Source organism: Denticeps clupeoides, chromosome 13, assembly GCF_900700375.1.
Source record: "Denticeps clupeoides chromosome 13, fDenClu1.1, whole genome shotgun sequence".
NCBI classification, from domain to species: Eukaryota; Metazoa; Chordata; class Actinopteri; order Clupeiformes; family Denticipitidae; genus Denticeps; species Denticeps clupeoides.
The window spans coordinates 19,135,486-19,155,314 of record NC_041719.1 but is presented as its reverse complement, the minus strand read 5'-3'; the positions used below and the strand labels follow the sequence as shown (position 1 = coordinate 19,155,314).

Below are 19,829 nucleotides of genomic sequence, written 5' to 3'. Positions count from 1 at the left end.
TCTGTCTGTCTGTCCTCCCTAGCCCCATGCTGATCCAGTCAGACACGAGAGTATGGTATTAATTTAGTCCGCATCTGAGTGTGAGTACACACCACAGGTTGTTAAGAAGGGTTGTCATGTCCCTGCTGCTCCTGAGAAGGGGCCAGGCACCCTGGGCACTTCCCACATGGGGCTGGCCGCTTTGTTGGAGATGGTGGTGGGCGTGTGGCGTGGAGGGTGGTGGACGTTCTTGAAAGCAGGCAGGGGTGCTGGTGCTGCCCTGCCGTTCTACTGGGGTACGTCCGGGTAGAGTGTAGGTGTGTCCGCCATCGGAGCTGGAGAGGCGGATTCCCCTCATGTAATCGTCGCTCTCGTCATTGTCCGTGTCCTCCCAGTCCACAGGGAGGCTTGCCAGCAGAGTGCAGAGATCCTGGCCTGACATGGAGAAGAGCTTGGGGGTCCATCCTCTGCACTTGCTGCCCACGTCACCTCCTCTCTGCTGCCGACGTCTTCTGGGTTTCATGGATCACCCAGGGATCGCAGTCACACCGCGGTGCTACCCACCATGGCCCGACCCCCATCCCACCAGGAAGACACCACTCAACCAGCTCTTGGGGGGTGTATCCCGGTCCTGGCACGTCTCGCAGTGGAACTCCGCGACTCCACGACGATCCACCAGCGCCCATACTCACCACGACTGGCTGAGTTCTTCCGCGTGGTTCTCCTCTGTCTTTTTGCTCAGCACTTCTTCTGTGGGCTGCGACATTCTGTCACGTCCACGAGCTGACGGGGGGATGAAGCGCAGAGGCGGGACATTCTGGGAGCCCTGATGTCAAGCAGATTGGCGCCAGGTGCGTCTCCAGCCGCACCCAATCGTGACAGATGTCTTATTTTTGTGAGCCCCCTTTTTTGCATTTTTTTTTGCAAGTTTGCATTAAAAGTTTTTTACATCTGACTTCATGTGATTCTATACGTCTATACGTATACGTCTATACGTCACACATAGACAAGTGTACACAATCACACCAAAAATTTAAGTATATTTGCACACTTTTCATGATATTAGCCAAATCTTTATTTTCACCAAAATGCTCAGCAAAGCTTTAGGACTAATAGTTGTTCTATCACCTAAACAGGTTATTTTAGTAATCTATGTCTACAGTGTAGAAAATACACCAGAAACCCTCTAACGTTCAGCAAAAATAAAAGATTCATACAAATAGCACAATTCTGCCGCAACAGATTCTGTTCAGACTCCTATATTCATACAGAAAGCAAAACCTGAGAGAAGACCTGCACACTATGGGGCAACTTGACACTATGGGGCAAGCTGACAACTGCAGTGTGAAAACATTTCTTAATCTTTTTTCATTTAGCATTTTGGTAAATTAAATCTCTGACAAGCTTACCTCCTGGGTGTACCAAAATATAACCCCATATAGAGATTCAATAGTAACTGAAATTAAATTTCGTAATTGTTTATGGATTTATCAAAGAACTCATCATGTTCATATTCCATTTTGTTTCTCCAATTTTCCAGTTTTCCAGGTCCTACCTGCTCTGCCCGCTGCGTAGTAATCTCATCCTTTTACGTTTCACATTTTACGGCATTTATCAGACGCCCTTATCAAGAGCGACTTACATTCAGTAGTTACAGTAGTCCAGTAGTCCCCCTGGCACAATTTAGGGTTAAATCTTCTGCTTCTTACTCACTATGCTACAACCACCTTTTTCCTTTTAACAGAATAATTTTATGAAAAAAACAATCAAACCATTCATTTGGAGGCCTGGGCACATCTGGGCTGTCTTAGCTGTTGTTTAGATCCGATTTTTTAATATGTCCTGTCTGAGAAATGTCTTTGCCAATATAATTATACAAATGAATGGCTATGAAGTACCAATGAGCTGGAGTCAGACAGACATCAAGCGAGTGAGCAAGAAAGAATTTGGTTTGGATTTCAGACAGTTGTCATGCCTTTCTGGCCCTCTGGTAATGGTTGCAGCTTTGGACTGGACTTCTCCAGAACAGAGATTTGTGTGATGGTGCTGCCCTCATTGAAAAGAGTTCGCCGGCGCCGGCTGTATGTCAGGTAGCTCTGTGTCTGCCACTTCCACAGCCTCTTTTTAACTTCTGCCAGCACCTGAGCACAACAGGTATGAATCAGTGTTCATACACACACACACACACACACACACACTCGCAAACACTACAAATACATACAATGCTAAAAATCATAAAGCCATAAAGGAATTTGCAAAAGCAATAAAATTTCAGAGCATGCACTTGTACAAATGACATCAATTAACCATAAGTACAATACCAATATACAGATTGTTTTCCCCACACTTCATCATGACTTACCTCCCCATTGAGGAAGCAGTACAGCAAAGCCACCACAAAGCCCTGACACACGAAAACAGAGCACTTCAAAAATGTAATGTAACATCTATTACTGGCTTTACTGGGTGAAAGTGAAGTGAATGTCATTGTAAAGCACAGCACACGGTAGTGGCCTAGTGGTTAAGGAAGCAGCCCTATAATCAGAAGGTGCCAAGGTGCCAAGGTGCCACTGAGCAAAGCACCGTCCCCAAACCGCCAAGGTGCCACTGAGCAAAGCACCGTCCCCACACACTGCTCCCCGGGCGCCAGTCATGGCTGCCCACTGCTCACTCAAAGTGATGATTAAAAGCAGAGGACACATTACATTGTGTCACCGTGTGCTGTGCTGCAGTGTTTCACACTTCACTTTCACTTCATAGGAGGCATGCTTTAATCACACCCATTGGAGGCATAATACTGTGTTTAGTTGTCCCCAGGTAGCTGAATTGTAACTGAATTAAACTATAACTGTGAATAAAACTCAAAAGGGAATTACATTTACGGCATTTATCAGACACCCTTATCCATAGTGACTTACAGTCAGTAGTTACAGGAAGCAATTTAGGGTTTAGGGCTAAAATGACAAAACTGAATACTCAAAATCGCATGACAAAAATAATAATCAGGTAAAATAAAAAAAGAAAAGAAAATATGTCATAGTCATTTCAAAGTCAAAAACAATGTTGCTGTTGGCTTCTTGCAACAATGGGCGTGGTTTTTCAACAGTCCTGAAATAGTTCCAATGTTGGATGCTTTTCTTTCACTCTCGTTAATGATGATTGATAAAGCTGGTTATGATTAGGTAGTTAGAATTTCTAATTAGCCTCCAAATTAGTCTCCATGGAGTATATTTTTACTATTGTGTGTGTGTTGTCGGGGGTTCTAGTTCACCTGAAAGGATCCCAGCCCAAGCTCTAGGTAGAGACGGGCCTGCTCTGCAGTCTTCTCGGGCAAAAAAGCAAACACCATATAATGCATCCCAAACAGAGGGATGAGGAATAGGGTGGACTTGGCCAACCTCCTGAAAAACATTTGTTGATCTTTATGACTGTGTAAAAGAGTAATTTCATTATCTCTTTTTAAAAAACTTACATGAAATGACTTGTGTCATTTCCGCCAACCCCAGGAGACTTGAGCTTCTGGACCAGAACACGTATCACATTTATGAAGATGACGAAATTCACCTAACCACACAGAGATTTATCATCAGTATAGTATATACATACACACACACTTATTGTTAATTTTATATTAGTAATTTCCATCCTAGAGAGAGTACTGTGCCCAAACTCACAGCTCACTGAACGGTGCGTGGAACATGGAAATGGTGTCAGCCTTTGATGTCACAATATCTCATCCCAACTGAATACATATTTTCAGTTCTATGATCATAACACCAAATAAGGTCAAGAATTCTCATCTCTCACTTACCAATAAGGATGCAGTTATGGGCCCTTTAATTATCCACCAAATGAACACAACTTCAGTATCATCCCAACACCTGGACACAAATGCATATTGTAACTGAATCTTCATCTAAATTATTACTGTACTATTCCATCATCACCCCAGTAACCATCATTATAATGGAAAGTAGAAAGACAGAAAAAGTCCCAACGTAAGATGCCTACATCTAGATGCTTTGGATATTCACATTCTCACCCTCACCCTTTGTTGCTGTAGAAATTCCAGGCTATGACCCAGACTATCACTACAGCGGTGGGCAAACCTACAACATACAGGACAGGACAGTGCACAGAAAAGTGAGTAAAGAGATAGCAAGAACATTTGTATATGCAAAAACTCAATATTTCCATCAGGAATATGGTTTGATACAGTTGTGGTCATGAGTGGTTGGTCATTGGGTGAAGGGCATGTGGGGTACCCACATACCATTCATGGACACAGTCACACCTATGGCATATTTAGAGTTACCAACCCACACAGTGGGCATGCCTTTCAAAACAACACACACACAAGGCTGGTGAATATAATTGCAATATTGGATTTTAATGTTTTTTATAATTACATTTTTTTGGACAGACACAACCACTTTAGTGCTAAATAAAATTTCTAAATAGCAGAGTATTCCACATTCCCCAAACAAGATAGGTTAAACTTACTGGCCAGACTATACCCCTCTTTACAAAAAAATAAAAGCAGCATGGGAGCAGGACCTGAACCTTTCATGAAGTGAGAAAACGTAGAAATTAATCTTTGAATCTATTAATGCCCTTCTGTGCTCTTCATTGTTTATTCTAGTTTAATATGATGCATCTAATCTTTAAGTACAAAGTTAAATTGTCCTATTTATTCAGATTATGCCCTGAATGTGGTACAGATACATCTCTTATCCATACTGTATGTACTGGTCATGCGATTTGAAATTGGAGAGATGTTGTTCATATTGTCTTTAGCTTTTAAACAAGATATACAGCCAGACCCTTTGATAGCTCATTTTGATGCTGTTGGAGAAGGAGCAGCTCATCTATTCAATGTCATGCCCTTTTCTTCTCCTCACGTCTGGCCAGACAGGCAGTGTTTCTACGATGGAAGGGTAGTGACCCGCCAACCGCAATGCAATGGTTGAGAGATGTGATCTCAAGCTTAAGCCTTGAAGAAATTTCATAAAATGTAGGAGCCTCTCAAAATAGGAAAATGAATAACTGTTAAATGTTCAGTGCTTAAACATTCTTACAGAAGATACATCTATATTGTAACTCTTCTGTTTGTCCACAAATGTATATCAATCAGTTTTGTCCAATATCCTGCTACTCAGGATATTTTCATTATAGCAATAACAATAATATACTGACCCCAACCAATGAGGATGTACCACCAGAAATATTTTCTCTGGGAGACGAAGGTGAGCGCAAGAAGTGTCTGTAGGTACATCCCCTCCACCAGAAGCCAAAAGTAGTTGGCCAAGATGCTGAACTGGAAGAAGGCAACAGCTGCCTTGCATGAAATCTGAGGTGGAGAGACACACACACGTTACCAAATATATGAGTGAAAGCATGTGGTGGATTGTTGTCTACTTAGAAGTACATTAAGTTTTTTCAATTGCTAACATGCATGGATCACACAGTCAACAAAACATGTCTGTCTGTCTAAACTGTAAATCAGTTTACAGGCTAAAGGGCCAACACTGCAAATATTGACTCTTTGCATAAACTTGATCTAATTATCAATAGAAATTTATAAAATGCTTGTAATTATACTTCAGTAAACATCTTAAATCACTGAACCAGCAAACTTTGTGAAACCCGGTAGTTGTCTCATTCTCAAAAAACATTTGCCCACGACTGCAAACAGTCTAAAACCGAGCATTAGAGCAAGCGCACAGTGAGCTGGAGGGCAAAGAGCAGGCCTTCTGCAATAAAATACACTGGATAGTGATGACTGGCCCAGTAGCAGCATGCAGAGTACATGCAGCATCTAATTTCTAATTGAGTGCCAAAATTTAGTGGAATCCAACACATCATTCTCATGATCAATTAAACCGCAACCATCGTAACGGTGACTGTAGTCGTGTGACAACTCACCGTGGACAGAGAGCAGTGGTCAAAGCTTTCATCGGCAAAAAGAACAGCGTCTTTGATGAAGACAGCACTGGCTCTCAAGACGAAGGAGACAAACAGGTTGATATGGATGTAGTTCCTTGTGCAGTGGAACTTCCTGTTTCAGCAACAGTTTTAAATTTTTTTCCAGTTAAAAGCATAGACCAAAACAGTTTTGTCTTGTTACTCCAGCAAAATAAATGATCAGAATAAATCTCTTCTGCAAAATGTTTGGTTAAATGATGGCAGTGTTTGGTACAAATAAAATATTTTTGACAAAATTCACATTGCCCTGAGACATTACCTGAAGACAGTGAAGATGAATACGGCTGAAATAAGGGAGATGAGTGAGGCAGCATAACCAGCTGTGTACACCTTGTGGAAAACCCAGTAGTACTTTATCTATAAAATGAAAAATAAATAAATCAACCAATTCTTATTGTAGGTTATTGGAAAGTGGACTTTTCATATAAGTTGTGTGAAACCTGTAGGTGTTCATATTGAATTTCAGTAATGTTAACATCGTTTTTTCACCGTCTGTAAGATTTATTGCTTTATAGTGCTTGTAGAATAAAATCTGGAGAAAACTTCAACTACAAACCATTTGATTGCCTTTTAACATGATTGCCTTATATTTGCAGTGCTGTTAAAAAGTGTAGGATACTTTACAAAATGTTCTAGTTTTTGATGGTAAACAGTCCAAACATGGTTCATGTTGTAAATTGTTGTTGTTGTAAATTAGGGTGCTAGTAGCCAGTTGGTTAATACACTCCCCTATGAACCAGAAGTTCCAGGTTCAATCCCCACCTACTACCATTGTGTCCCTGAGGAAGACACTTAACTCTGAGTGTCTCCAGGGGGACTGACCCTGTCACTACTATCCCTGTAGTCTTGAGACCCTGAAAAAGTGACTCTCACCTGGTATAAATGTTTAATTTTATTATGAGGTCCTGCTGTTAAAATACTCTAAAGCAGCAAGATTAGAAAATTCCACTGGGTGGTGATGGAGTACCAAGTACAAATCAATCAAAGCTCTTTGTGTGACAAATGATTTGGAGTGCAAATGCATAAACAGAGCAAGACTATAAAGCTGAAAGTTATTTCAAATAAATAGGGCTCACCCCTGTTTCCGACACATTTTCCTCAGCAAATGTACACGCTTTGATATAGGATGGGTATGGATCTGTCCAGCCATCTTCAGTGCAGTTCCTGAAGATATAAGCTGAAACATACAATCAACTACAAGCCTTTAGTAAAGCTACATGATTTTTACTTCCTTCCCCTTTCATGACACTTTCAAACATTAAGCAGGTTTCTATGGCATGTGCTGAGGCTTAAACCCTTCTGTTTAACTTCTATTCAGAGAATGACCTGGCATTTTCTTAATATTTTCTCAGCAGTCCTTTTGACGAAAGGGGTAGTCTGTGTCTTGTTAGTGTACACATGTAAAGAGTATCTACCAGTGTGGTGCACCCAGTAACATGGCCAAAAAAATAAGGCATCTAAAGCAACTCAGAAGAACTCTTGTAAGAAACTATACTTGCTAGCTGGGGTGAATAGTGAACTGCATGTAGTTTGTATCTAGATTATTTTTTTCCAAATGTTGTCAATCTGTCTTTGCTAAAATATTTTAAAGACTTTTTTCAGTAACCGTCCCATAAAAGAAGACATCAGCATGCATACCTCCATCCAACACCACTGGTAAAGTATCTGTTCTGCAATGTTTCTGCTAAAGCAGAATCCGACTGTAACAGCTGGCTGGGAACATGCAGCAGTTCATTCCATTCACATAATCCAGTTAGTGCCAAATACTAGAATACGAAATTGTGACTAATAAAGACTTTCAAAGAGAGCCAGGCCACTGATAATGAATATATCAAGAAGAGGCAGGTCTTAACAGTGCCATCCACTAGAGGACTCACTGCAAATGAACTCTCTCTTGGGTAGGAGTAAAATATGTAGAGCTTGTGTCATGAAAAGATACTCTCTGAAGCTGACTCTTGGCATCATGATAAAGAGGTTGGTACCAATCCTAATTAACATTGATTCGTTTTCACAGATTGAGAATGTGCTATGTAAACAAAACTGTATTAGTAGATATAAAGTTTAACTATTAAATTAACTATTAAATTAAATGCACATTTTTCTCCTTTCTGGTTGATGAACAGTTAAATGCAGCATGTCTGAATGGAAGTAATGAAGAATTGTTCATTTGAAATCTAACACGGAACTCATACTGCTCTCTAGGGCACACAGAAATACCAACTCCATCGTAAGAAATGAAGTGGAAAAGTTTCAGAAAGCCTCATGGACAAGTGTGTGGGTTTCCAGAGTTCAGATGTGGATTTCTCAGGCAGCGTTGTAGGAGTGCAGAGGACAGAAGAGTGGGTGGCCTGCTAATCTGCCATCGGGGGAGTTTTATAACAATGTGCAGTGAAGGAGCGAGGTGTGTTTGTCATATTTTGCTCTCCCTTAAGCAACAGGCAAGAAGGGCAGCAGGGCATCCGATTTGCCTCTCTGGCACCACAAAGCCGAGCCCTTTTGAGATCTCCAGCCTCCTCGCTGCCGGTGGTTTACTGAACGGCCAACTGCTGATCTTGACCACGCAACCTCTTTGATTTTTCCATTATTTCGTTATTTTACTGGCAGGGTTTCTGTCTGGAAAATGAAGCTTGGGATTTATTTTGGTCTTCCATGAAGGCGGTAGAAGAAGGCTGTCAGCGTAGCCCTGAAAAGCTCATGAATGTTCATACTACCACTCCTTCAGCTCATCCCACACAACCTCATAGTGACTAAAGACTTTTTATGGTGCAGCTTATAGCAGCAGTGCCTGCAGAACACCTTACCAGTGTTTGCAGATGTCATGTTTATGGCCAGTTGAGGGCTAAATATCTCTGTTATCATTCCCAATGTCACGGTTCTGCTTTGCATTGTACGGGAAAGAGTCTCATGGAGTCGCTCTGCTGCTGGGAGAGCACAGCTTATTTTTCGTGGTTTGACGTGTCCACCTCCAAAATGAATGGTGACTGAGGGAATCTCTTCCCTTGGTAGAATGGCAGGATTACTGATTTGAACAATTGCAGGAATTGGTCATATGATGCAGACCATGGTGGTCAGTCATGGTCAGTCAGATCATCATGGAGCTTCATGGCCCGACACCCATTTACACCTATTGTAAAAATTTGCCCACCAAAAAAACTAGGGCTGAATTTTTTTTTTTTAGATTAATCTACCTTACCAAATTACCTCAGTGTCCTATACTACCTTCCATTTTTGTTTTCTCATTAATGCTAGCATTCATTCTTAAAAGTGATACACCTCCACCAAAGGTCAGCGACTAATTAACATATTGAAAAAATAGACAAGTCGGCTACAAAACTATCCCAACCTACAACTGACATCCATCCTTCCTCTGCAAAAGGAAGAGCAGAGGGAGGTGGAGTGTCCAAGACCCTGCGAGATCCTGGAGACAAGGCTTGGTATCCTATAATAACGACCAGATGACCAAAGTGGCAGCATGTCTAAACACAAGGATGTGCATTAAGTGACTGTCCCCTTATAGAGCGTGATAATGATGGAGTCCAGGTGTAAATGGTTTCATGTTGGCGCTGTGACATGTAGTCTCTTTCTCATTCTTCCATGTTCTAATCTCTCTCTGTCCCCTCTGCTCTCTGCTCCATCTTTTTTCCCACTCTATAACCGCTCTGTTAATATCAAACTGTTTTTGGGGAAACACAGAAATGAGCACCAGAGCTGGACCACAGAGGATGCCCATGTGCATGTGTGTCATTTACCTCAGGATGAGACATGGCACAGGATGCACTATGGGAAGAAGGTATTAATCGCATTAATGTGGACATTGCTTTAACACGTACCACCTACCTAAATATTCCTACACACCAAGCAGACCTCATGGAAACTGTATTCCCTGACAGCATTATCCTCTTTCTGCATAATTCCACACTGGCCTCTGAACAGTTGAGAATCTGTAGGATGATCCATGGACACACCACATCTTCACTAAATAGGACTAGTGGAAAAGTCCATATCTTCTATTTAAACATGTTTTGAGAGACTGACCACATACATAAGTACATCATTCATCAAGGGACAGGGGGGCACAAAGTCATTCTCTGTAAACTGTTGGGGGAAGTTACGTGCTCTAGGACATCTACACACAACGGACCGTTGATGCTGTGGGAATATTTTACATTTTCAACCATTGACGTGGAAAAAAGCATGGAAATTACTATTGTCCCCATGTTTGTGCAGACCTGTAAATCGTAGGCCTTTCCGGGTCACTCTTGGAGCCCTCCCTTGCATTATGGTGCAGGCTAAAATTGCTGATCGATGCAGCTTAAGATTTCCTGATTGTAACAATTTTCTCTTTGATTAAACGTTTCTTGAATTGTGACCATTTTTTAATCAAGTTGACTTTTATTAACCCAGTTACTGTCAGCGTATTTCTTGTTGTTGATCCCAAGCCCAAGTGAATGGGGAGGGTCGCGTCCGAAAGGGCATCTGGCATAAAACTTTTTGAAAATCAATTGCGCAGACAACCAGACTGCTGTTGCAACCCCAGGCGGGAGAAGCTGAAGGGAACAGAAGAAGAATGACACAATAGCAATGTTAAAACTAGGAAACAAATCCAGGATGCCAATGAATTTAATGAATAAATGAATTTGTTGATTTAGACTTGCTTATTTGCACAATTTCACAGATAATTCTTGATATGAAATTGTCTGCTGTTTACTATCACTGTGCCCTTCACCTTGCTCTGTAGAGGCAAACAAATATGGTCGATTTGTGGCATGCTTGTGGTGTGTATATTTGTGTGTGCTTTATATGTGCCCAAACACCCAATGTGTAGTGCTGTCATGAACATATTCCCTCGCAACATTACATAAGATTTTAGACCGAAACATTGGGCCCTTATTCGGCACACAGCAGTTTAAAGTTTACACGGATGTGTCTGTGTTTATTTTACCTTGATTATCAGCAAATAGCTGGGACACCTCAACACAAGAGACATTGACCACCTGTCCAGCCTCAGCCCGGTTCCAGCACCGTATATTGTCCCACTCTGTCTGGCACCCTGAGACAAAGGCAGAAAGAAAGTTGGACTCAGAATCCTGTGCGTGCCAGAATTATTTAATATACCTTTCCAAAAAATATGAATGGTGCATCAGTTAACCAACATGCAACTGATGAATTCATTAACTTGCATGATTGCCTACTCCATTCGAATCCTGTGGAATTACTGTGGAGAAACTACAACAACCTACACAGAACTCAAGACTGGCAGAAACTGAGGAAATGGCCTTTAATACCATGAAGAACAAAGGAGAGACAGCACCTGACACCTGACAACCATCATCAAACATCAAATGACAACAAGAAGAGGGAGATAGACCGGTGAGGGGATGCATTCTCGACGGTGACGCAGTGGCGTGCGTCAGCAAACCGGGTGTGTTGTGCAAGGATGAGATGGACGATAAGAATGTCTGCTTGCCACTCTATACCTACTAATAATCAGATGGGTTCATGGACCCCCGCTTTTTCCAATGAATCTACTGAGGAGAGCAGCCTGAGTGACGCGTGGTCTCTGCCTGGCCATCAAGGGACAAGACCTGTACCCAGGTTCCCCCTCAACGGCCAAGCCCAGCATCCATAAATAAGTAAATAAATAAAGGCGTGTCTTCTGTGATTGTTCTTTATATGATTTAACAAATCCCACACACAAATGCGTGCAAAACCACACCAGCACATTTCCTCCAAATTGGCATGTATTCTGTGCTCTCAACATGCAGAGTCTGCAGAATATACTACCCTGCCCCATGGGAGCTTTTGTGAAAGCTCGACCCCTGCATCTGGGAGCTCAGCTCCTACTGGCTCCCACATAACTCAAAACCAGCCGACACATAACTCAAATGCGAACAAAAATGATAAAATGATGCACCTCCATTTGTGTTACAGTGCTACAGCGATTTTCCCCCACACAAGCCAGTGCAGCATCATATCCTAAATCTAATACCCCAGATTGCATAAATAAAAAATTCAGATATGTATCAAAATAAGCAAAAGGTCAACAAATAATCAATGCAGTTCTTAATACTACTACTACAAATAATAACAATATCGAGAAACAAAACTTTTGGAACTATAAATGCACAGACATCATGTAGAGTAACAATAATAAACAATATGTACAAAGAAGAGCACAAACAGAAACCCCCTAAAATCTCAAAAGTGCACCATGGGTTTGAGCCCGGAATGAAACGCACAACTATTTCTACTTGCGTATTATTTATTTCTCTAATTTTTGAGCTCAATGTCTCCCTCCTTCCTGTGATTTTCTGAACATGGCCTCCCATGGTTATTACTCACATTTATCTTCCCCAACTATAACCGTTGGACAGCACCATTACACAGTTTTGTTTACACAGCTGTCGCTTGTGGAAGGATGCTTTCTGTCCTCTTATATTAACATGCGGTGGAATTTAACAGGTTTGTCACATAGAGTTTATAATAAACAACAATTTGAATAATATTTTTTATAAGCTACAACGTTGCTGTGATTGTACAGAAAGTAGATAACTGTATAAAGAAGTAAAATATACAGATTAAAATGTTTAGTGACTTCTTATCTTTCTCATTCCTTCCCATTTCCATCTCCACCTTCATACTTTTTTATCTTGTCTCCCTTTCCAGAAGGGTCCATTCTAGACAGAACAAGCTGCAGAACATTCTTGACCATCAGTTCCAGCCCTATCTCTGTAGGACAGCATAGTGACCATGACCAGACACTTTAACTCTCCTGCTCTCCAGTTACATGCTTCAGTGCGTATGTGGATCTCACCAGCTGATTGCGACTCGAAAACTGCCTTGCTTATTCATTATTAAACTGATACCAGTTTATTCATTGTCATCAAAAAAGTCTGCTTTCGTCGAACAGCATTGTCAGACAGGACAAATGCAATCTGTCACACTGAAGTGGCCCTCAGGGTAACAAGGTGGTTAAAGTGTAGAAAGCCAAAATGAAGAAAACCAAAGCATGGCAATCACTGCCAATGAACTCACCATCTCAGTCTGAAGGGAATCTAATCAAACGTTCATTTCCACTAGGCCTCTATAAATAGCAATGTCTCCCTCCCTTTCCTTAATGATAATTTCTTGACTGGAGAACATGAACATAGTGAATGTTAGATTAAAGCAATAAGCCACGAGAGACCATGAGTTATGTGATTTTATCACAGTGAAGGGGTGTTCTTAGGCATGATGAAAAAAAACTCTATATATAATTTTCTTATTGCTTGAGTACAAATAATAATAAATTATATTGATATTTTAATCAGTACAGAAACAGTAATCTACAGATAATATGTTACTTTACAACATATCACTTGAATACAGATTTCAAATAATTTGCATCAATGGGTGCCACGTTAGTGAGAGAACCCAGTTGCATAGTGAGGTTTATTAGAGGCCAAACAGAAACAGAAACAACAAGCCCTAAAAATGTTGCCCAGGGGTTACACTGGTTTAACATGGCGAGGAAGAAGGACACATATGCACGACGTCATGAAACAGGGGTTTAATAGATGGTGAACAGGACTGGGGAAACATCAAGTAACAATGACCCAATGGCAAAAAGACACGAACAGGGCAGATTTATACAGGCAGACACAGGTGAACACGATCAGGAAACATAATAGCACAGTATGAACATGAAAATTCGATCCGAAATCCGGATTCAGAGTAGTGACTGCCAGACTGGATCCTGAAACCAGGTTCCTCTTTTCAACAAGAGGGAGGAACACAGAGGTTTAAATATTACTTCTAATCACTCGTAGTACATGTGACGGCAATTAGGGCAGGACAAAGCCAAGGCACCATCAGGTGGGGCAGGGACGTCAGGACGTAACCTCCCCCCTAAAGGTACACCCCAACTTGCTAATATTTAAACACAAATTTTTAATATCACAAACTTAATCAGTAAAACTAATTTACAATATGCGAAACACTTTTACCAAACACTGTTGAAATTAATCATATAATTGATGCATCACCATGCAGGTGTGGACGATTCTGCATCGATTAAATGTAGAACATAATCGATTATATCAAAATGATGTTGATTTGTGGTTTTCTGGTGGCGGTATTAAAGTTCTTGTTAAAAATATGTGCCGTTAGTGACTGTCTGCATGATCTGAGTACAGCGTCGCTCCGAGTTTCATGCTGCACGGCGCCCCACTCAGTGGCCTTGTTCTCGCACCTGAACTTGTCATATTTGATGAATATGTCATGCTCCATGACATATTTTTGCACAGCCAATACAATTAACGCAGGCTAGTGTTCTTTCTGCCATTTTGAAACACACACATGAAGCATGCGTGGAGGAAAAGCTGATCTTAACAGTCTCTGAGTGTCCAGAGATCTAGAGCAAGACATGTACATGCACATGCAGCACTGCCACATTTGGTCTGAAAGATAATTTTTATTTTCTCCAATGAGCAAAAAAAGCGGTCTGTGTTCAGTCCGCATTCACCTGACACCATGGACATCTGAACCAGGTGATTTTCTGCTGTTTGTGGCTTCAGGTTGTAATTGGTTTGGGTCGGTATGTAAAGGAGGAAACTCTGGTGAAGCATGCAGAGTGAGGTGTGAGAAGAATCTCATGTTGCTGCTTGGGTTTACATCATGCTCTCTATTTATTATGCTTACAGCACCTCAGTTCCACTACGCCTGGGTAAATGTGGTGGTAGTAGCCTAGTGGGTAACACACTCGCCTATGAACCAGAAGACCCAGGTTCAAATCCCACTTACTACCATTGTGTCCCTGACCAAGACACTTAACCCTAAGTTGCTCCACGGGGGGACTGTCCCTGTAACTACTGATTGTAACTTGCTCTGGATAAGGGCGTCTGATAAATGCCGTAAATGTAAATGATAAATTCCGTAAATGTAAATGTCAGTAACCAAATGAGATGGGGACATTACATGTACAAAACATTTCTGCTTTTATGTAATACAAAATGATATAATAAAGGAATAATAAATGAGCTTGGACCAGTCTGCTCTTAAAATGATTGTATTTTCAGAAAAATGATCATACACACACAATTTCCATTCAGACGTTGCTTAGAAAATCTGCTTCAATAACCTCTACCTTTAACCTGAGCACCTCTACCTAAAAACTATGGTCTTTCTCCCATTCATTTCTGTAAGTCTAATGGCTTAGACCATAACTGCAACTCCACCATGCAAATCCGCACTTAAACCATTCATCATTGTTTACTTTGTGCATCACATGTTCAGCAAGGCAACTGAAACACTGCATTACAGGATATGTAGCTTGTGTGTTATCAGCGCTTCACATATAGATAATAAATCTTTATTAAATGATTGCGAGTTTGAGGCCAATGTATTCCATAATGCAGTGATTGGCTGTAAAGGCATGAAAGATGACTGCGTATTAACAAGCCAAGTATGTCTGCACATGTATGTATGTCTGTATTTCATGGTGCCAGTCCCAAGCCCAGGTAAATGGGGAGGGTTTAGTCAGGAATGGCATCAGACATAAAACTTTTGCCGTGTCAGACACTGTGACAGAATATCTGTCAAAATTAGCAACATATGGTATGTCTTTACTTTACTTTACTTTACTTAGCAGACGCTTTTATCCAAAGCGACTTAGGAAGACATCAGCGATTCTCGATGTCTGTGTGTCTTCTCTACAAAATCGCATTTTTTCATTGTCTGCAATATTTAAAGGTCCTTTGACATGTCCCCCTAATACTGTATCTGAAGTCTCTTTCCGAAATTCAGCCATGTCATGAGATTTCCCCAGGACGCCCCGTTTTGGTGTCTGTAGCTTTTAATGCAAATGAGGAGGAGAGAGACAGGATGAGGGGCAGAGCACATAGATGTTGAGGGGGCATTTGAGAAATTACGTCATCAACATAATTTACCATTCACCTTTCCCCTTATGATGAGATAAGGGGACAAATTCCAGATCCAACTGTCCGAGCTGCTGCTCTCTGAATGGCAAAGCAGAATGGTCAAAGCACTCTTTACACCTACCGCCATTTCTAGCCACTGCAGGACCACAGACAGGTTAGTGGAACTTGTCCTAAACTCATCGCAGGAACCAGCAACCTTGATGGCCGAATCAAAGAATCTGCTCCACTCTGCCCGTCTACTCACCGTGGTCCCATCCACCTATCTCTACCAAGGACAGTACCACCCGACAGTGCTACCCTTCCTTGCTCATTAATAGTGAAGATCCCCTTGAATTCAGGTTACAATTTGCCCTGTGTGATTACATTTTGAATCTCATAATAAATGTCTTTACGTGTGCACTATGTCATCTCCTGTGTTCTTCGTGTCACCCAGACATTAATAAACATCATTTTAATGAGTTTACTGAATGTTACTGATCCCGTATACATATATTAATAACCTTTTTATGTTCAGCAGCAGCAGCTGAAAAGAGTGGCGTATAGACAAGAGGCCAGACAGACCTACTAAAAAAACAAGGCATTTTAGAGGGCACATTAAGGACAGAGACAAATGTCTGGACACATGGGAGAAGAGACCATTTGTACCAGCATGAGTCCTCCTGTGATGCTTGTGAGGGAGAAATTTGATCCACCCAATCGGATTTTGCTATTAATTATTTCTTTACGACTCACACCAAGCCTGTTGGGCAATTAAAATAAGCCAAATAAAAAAGCATCCCCACACACCACTGCTTTCAGCAAATTTGAGCTGGTTTTGACACTTTAATAATTTCTTCTTGGATTCAGATATTCATTTAACTATTTTTGTATGATACACAATTGTAGCTCAGCCACTGGGATGCATGTGACCGTGCGTTTCTTGGTGCCAGTCCCATGTGGCATAAAACTTTCGTAAAGGCATGCAGAATGGGAGTAGCCAAAATGTGACAACTATATACACAAATATCTGTATTCATATTTTCAGGTTAATTATTTGGTATGTTAAATATAGCTCAGTGCAGTTTTTTAAATATAAATACACTACCTGTTAAAAGTTTGGATATTTTTACTGTATAGAACAACACTTAAAGAGACATAACTATGAAATAACACATGTGAGGTTATGTAATAAAGTAAAAAAAAAAGATTTGCTCTCTAAATCAGGAGCGTTTGCTGTGATGGTAGAATTTCACACTCTTGTCGTCTCTCCACCGCCACCATACTTAAGATAATGGGGACAGTTTCCAAGAGTCCTGGAGGTTAACACTTATCATTCACTCATGTAAATGATCATCAAGCAGCTTTGATAATTACAATAGTGAAGCAGCCATGAAAGTAAAAAGAGGGAAAAAAATGATTTATCAAACATACTTCACTTTATCCATATACAACAAATGTTTCTTGCATTTGGTTCTTCAGAATGGTCCATCTTAGTCTCTACTGCAGTGTTGGTGTGTCAAAACTTTCCAAAGTATCGAACACCCAACATCACGCTGGTCTGGTTTGTGGACCAACTGTCCAGTCTGTATCAAACTGAAACGATTGTAAAAGTGGAACAATCCCGAAAAACATCTATACTATACAGCAAAAACAATGTAGAAAATGATCTTGACCTTTGGCTACAAAACTCAAATCAGTGCTTGACTGAGTGCGAATTAATATTTGTGCCAGGTCTGAACAAAATGAAGCTCCAGTGTCCATGTGCATGAATGGAAGGTGTGAAGCCAAAGCCAGTAAAGCTGTGACAAAGTAAATTATCTGAGAGGGTAAACATAGAAGAGAACAAACAGGAGAAAAACACACACCTTTACAAAATGCAGACCCACTGCCTACAAAGCACTCTGCAAACCTGTCTCATTTCTTACCTGACAGATGCTCTCCAGAAGATAATAATTTCATAACAATATTTAATAACAATCACTGAAGGTTTCGTTTTTTTTTTTGTTAATTTTAATGAATGTGGCATTTTTTTCATCCTTATATACTTGTTTCATAGATCGTAGATTTCATATAGTGGGATTCTCTGCAATTTCCCTTCCCCATCCATCAGTTGGTAAAATACATATTAGACCATTAAAAGAAAACAAATATCTTTAAACATGTCATTTCATTGAACCGATTAATAATTGATGTAATCCACTCACAGGTCCCACTGGATGTATCTTTGGCTTCTTCCTCCTGTGTGTATGTGCATAGCTCCTGAGCCTTCATGAGCTTTTCCACCAGAACGCAGTCTGGATGAATGGGCTCAACCTGTCACGGTGGCCCAAAATAAAGTAAAAAATAACAGTGCATCAAATCAGAGTTACAGATGCATTAATGTTGACCTTAAAACGGTCATTCCATTCCAAGCATAAAAATGTACATATTCATGCACTGTGCAATTATAATATTTCTTAAACTTTCATACCTCGAACTGTGAAAGTTACCGTTGCATAAATGGTTAAACGAATAACTGGGCACAGTCTTCGTTTCCTTTGCCAGGCTGATCCACAGTTAAGTGTGGATTTTCCGAGAATTTAAGTCTGCAGTACTTTGCCATTTCAGTTCTGGAACAAAATAACAAATCTACTCCAAGAATCTATACCACATCACTTACAGGTGTCTGGTGGTCCAACTACAGGACGGTTTTTATCTGAAGCTTGCTAGTTTTAGGCTTCGTTATGGCAAATGTCCCCAGTTCCTGAAAAATGATCTCCGACAACATTTTATTTTCAGCGAAGCTGAACGACCAGTTGATAAGAAAGGCTCACTGTACACGGTATGTAAATGTTATTATATAACTCACCGTCGGCCAGAAAGTTTGGAGGATGAGCGCAGGCAGCAGCATCGCCGGCATGTTCGTCCCTTCGCCGCGAGACGGGAGCGCGCGCCGGTCGGCGGCGGGGACGCGCGCGCCACGCTGGCCACGCCCCCTTTTGTCGTTCCACCGCGCGAGCGCCCCTTCACTCGATTATTACCGTATTTACAATTCGGAACAATGGCCTTCAGACAAAATTGTACTTTTCTCTCTTGTTAAAAGTGTAATATTAGTTAATATTAGTGTAATATTAATATAAGTAAATTCCATTTTTTCCCTCAGTTTTATGCCGTTCTTTCAATGGCTAAAACTGTGGCACATTTCGCATATTCTTAATTCCTCAGCCGTCCAGGACAATTATCACACGTAGCAGTATTTCACCAGCATAGTGCAGACACTATGTGGCTAGAGAAACGATGAAAGTAGGGCCACGAGTGAAGGAGTTGGCACAGACGTGAAGTGGCTGAAAACTGCAAAGCAGCAGTTCAAAATTACTATAACAGAAAGTATCAAAGGCTTTATGAAATCTGGACCACCGTTGAGGGGTATCAACACTTCTTATGAGTTGGCATGTGGTGACAGAGCCAAAATGGCATCTGACTCATCCAAGATGACACTAAGGTGGAGCTCCAACACCATTCCTTCAATCTTCATCGTCTCATGGGTCCTAGAAACCATCTGTCACTTAAGGTCCAATTTAAGTCCACCAGTCTTACCTGCCCATTCTCCTGTTCATCCCATGTGGGGTTCCTCACACTCATCCCACCTACACCTGAAGGTTCTCCCATGCCCATTCACAGCCCCCACCTCCTGGCTCACCTGGCCATCAGCCCCCATATCAGACCCTGGTCAGCTTTGTTTTTTTGACCTGCATCCTCCATCTCATCCTGAATCTGTCAGGAAAGACTGCAATCCACTGGTAATTCAGAAAAATGACATCAAATGGGTAAAAACTGGAAATGGCTGTTAATTGGAAAATTAGTTTTGTGTTCCAGTGGAATTCTGTGTTTGTTAAACCAAGTCTGCCACTTTAAAAGCTACATTAATTATTAGAAAAACCTGAAAAAAAATGAAATCAGCAAAAGCAAAAATGGACTTGCCATAATTGT

General features: G+C 41.1%; 1 protein-coding gene across 1 annotated transcript; it reads right to left on the bottom strand.

The window, feature by feature from the left end:
• Nucleotides 1–1,030: 1,030 nt before the first annotated feature.
• Nucleotides 1,031–18,821, bottom strand: ghrhrb (growth hormone releasing hormone receptor b). Its single transcript, XM_029000470.1, has 13 exons — nt 18,709–18,821; nt 18,065–18,173; nt 10,907–11,014; nt 7,041–7,141; nt 6,224–6,321; nt 5,905–6,037; nt 5,176–5,329; nt 4,028–4,088; nt 3,791–3,860; nt 3,452–3,543; nt 3,251–3,380; nt 2,342–2,383; nt 1,031–2,120 (listed from the first exon to the last, which is right to left on the bottom strand). Exons 1-13 carry the CDS (start codon nt 18,757–18,759, stop codon nt 1,938–1,940), a joined length of 1,332 nt encoding a protein of 443 aa, XP_028856303.1. The 5' UTR covers nt 18,760–18,821; the 3' UTR covers nt 1,031–1,937.
• Between the last annotated feature and the right edge of the window lie 1,008 nt (nt 18,822–19,829).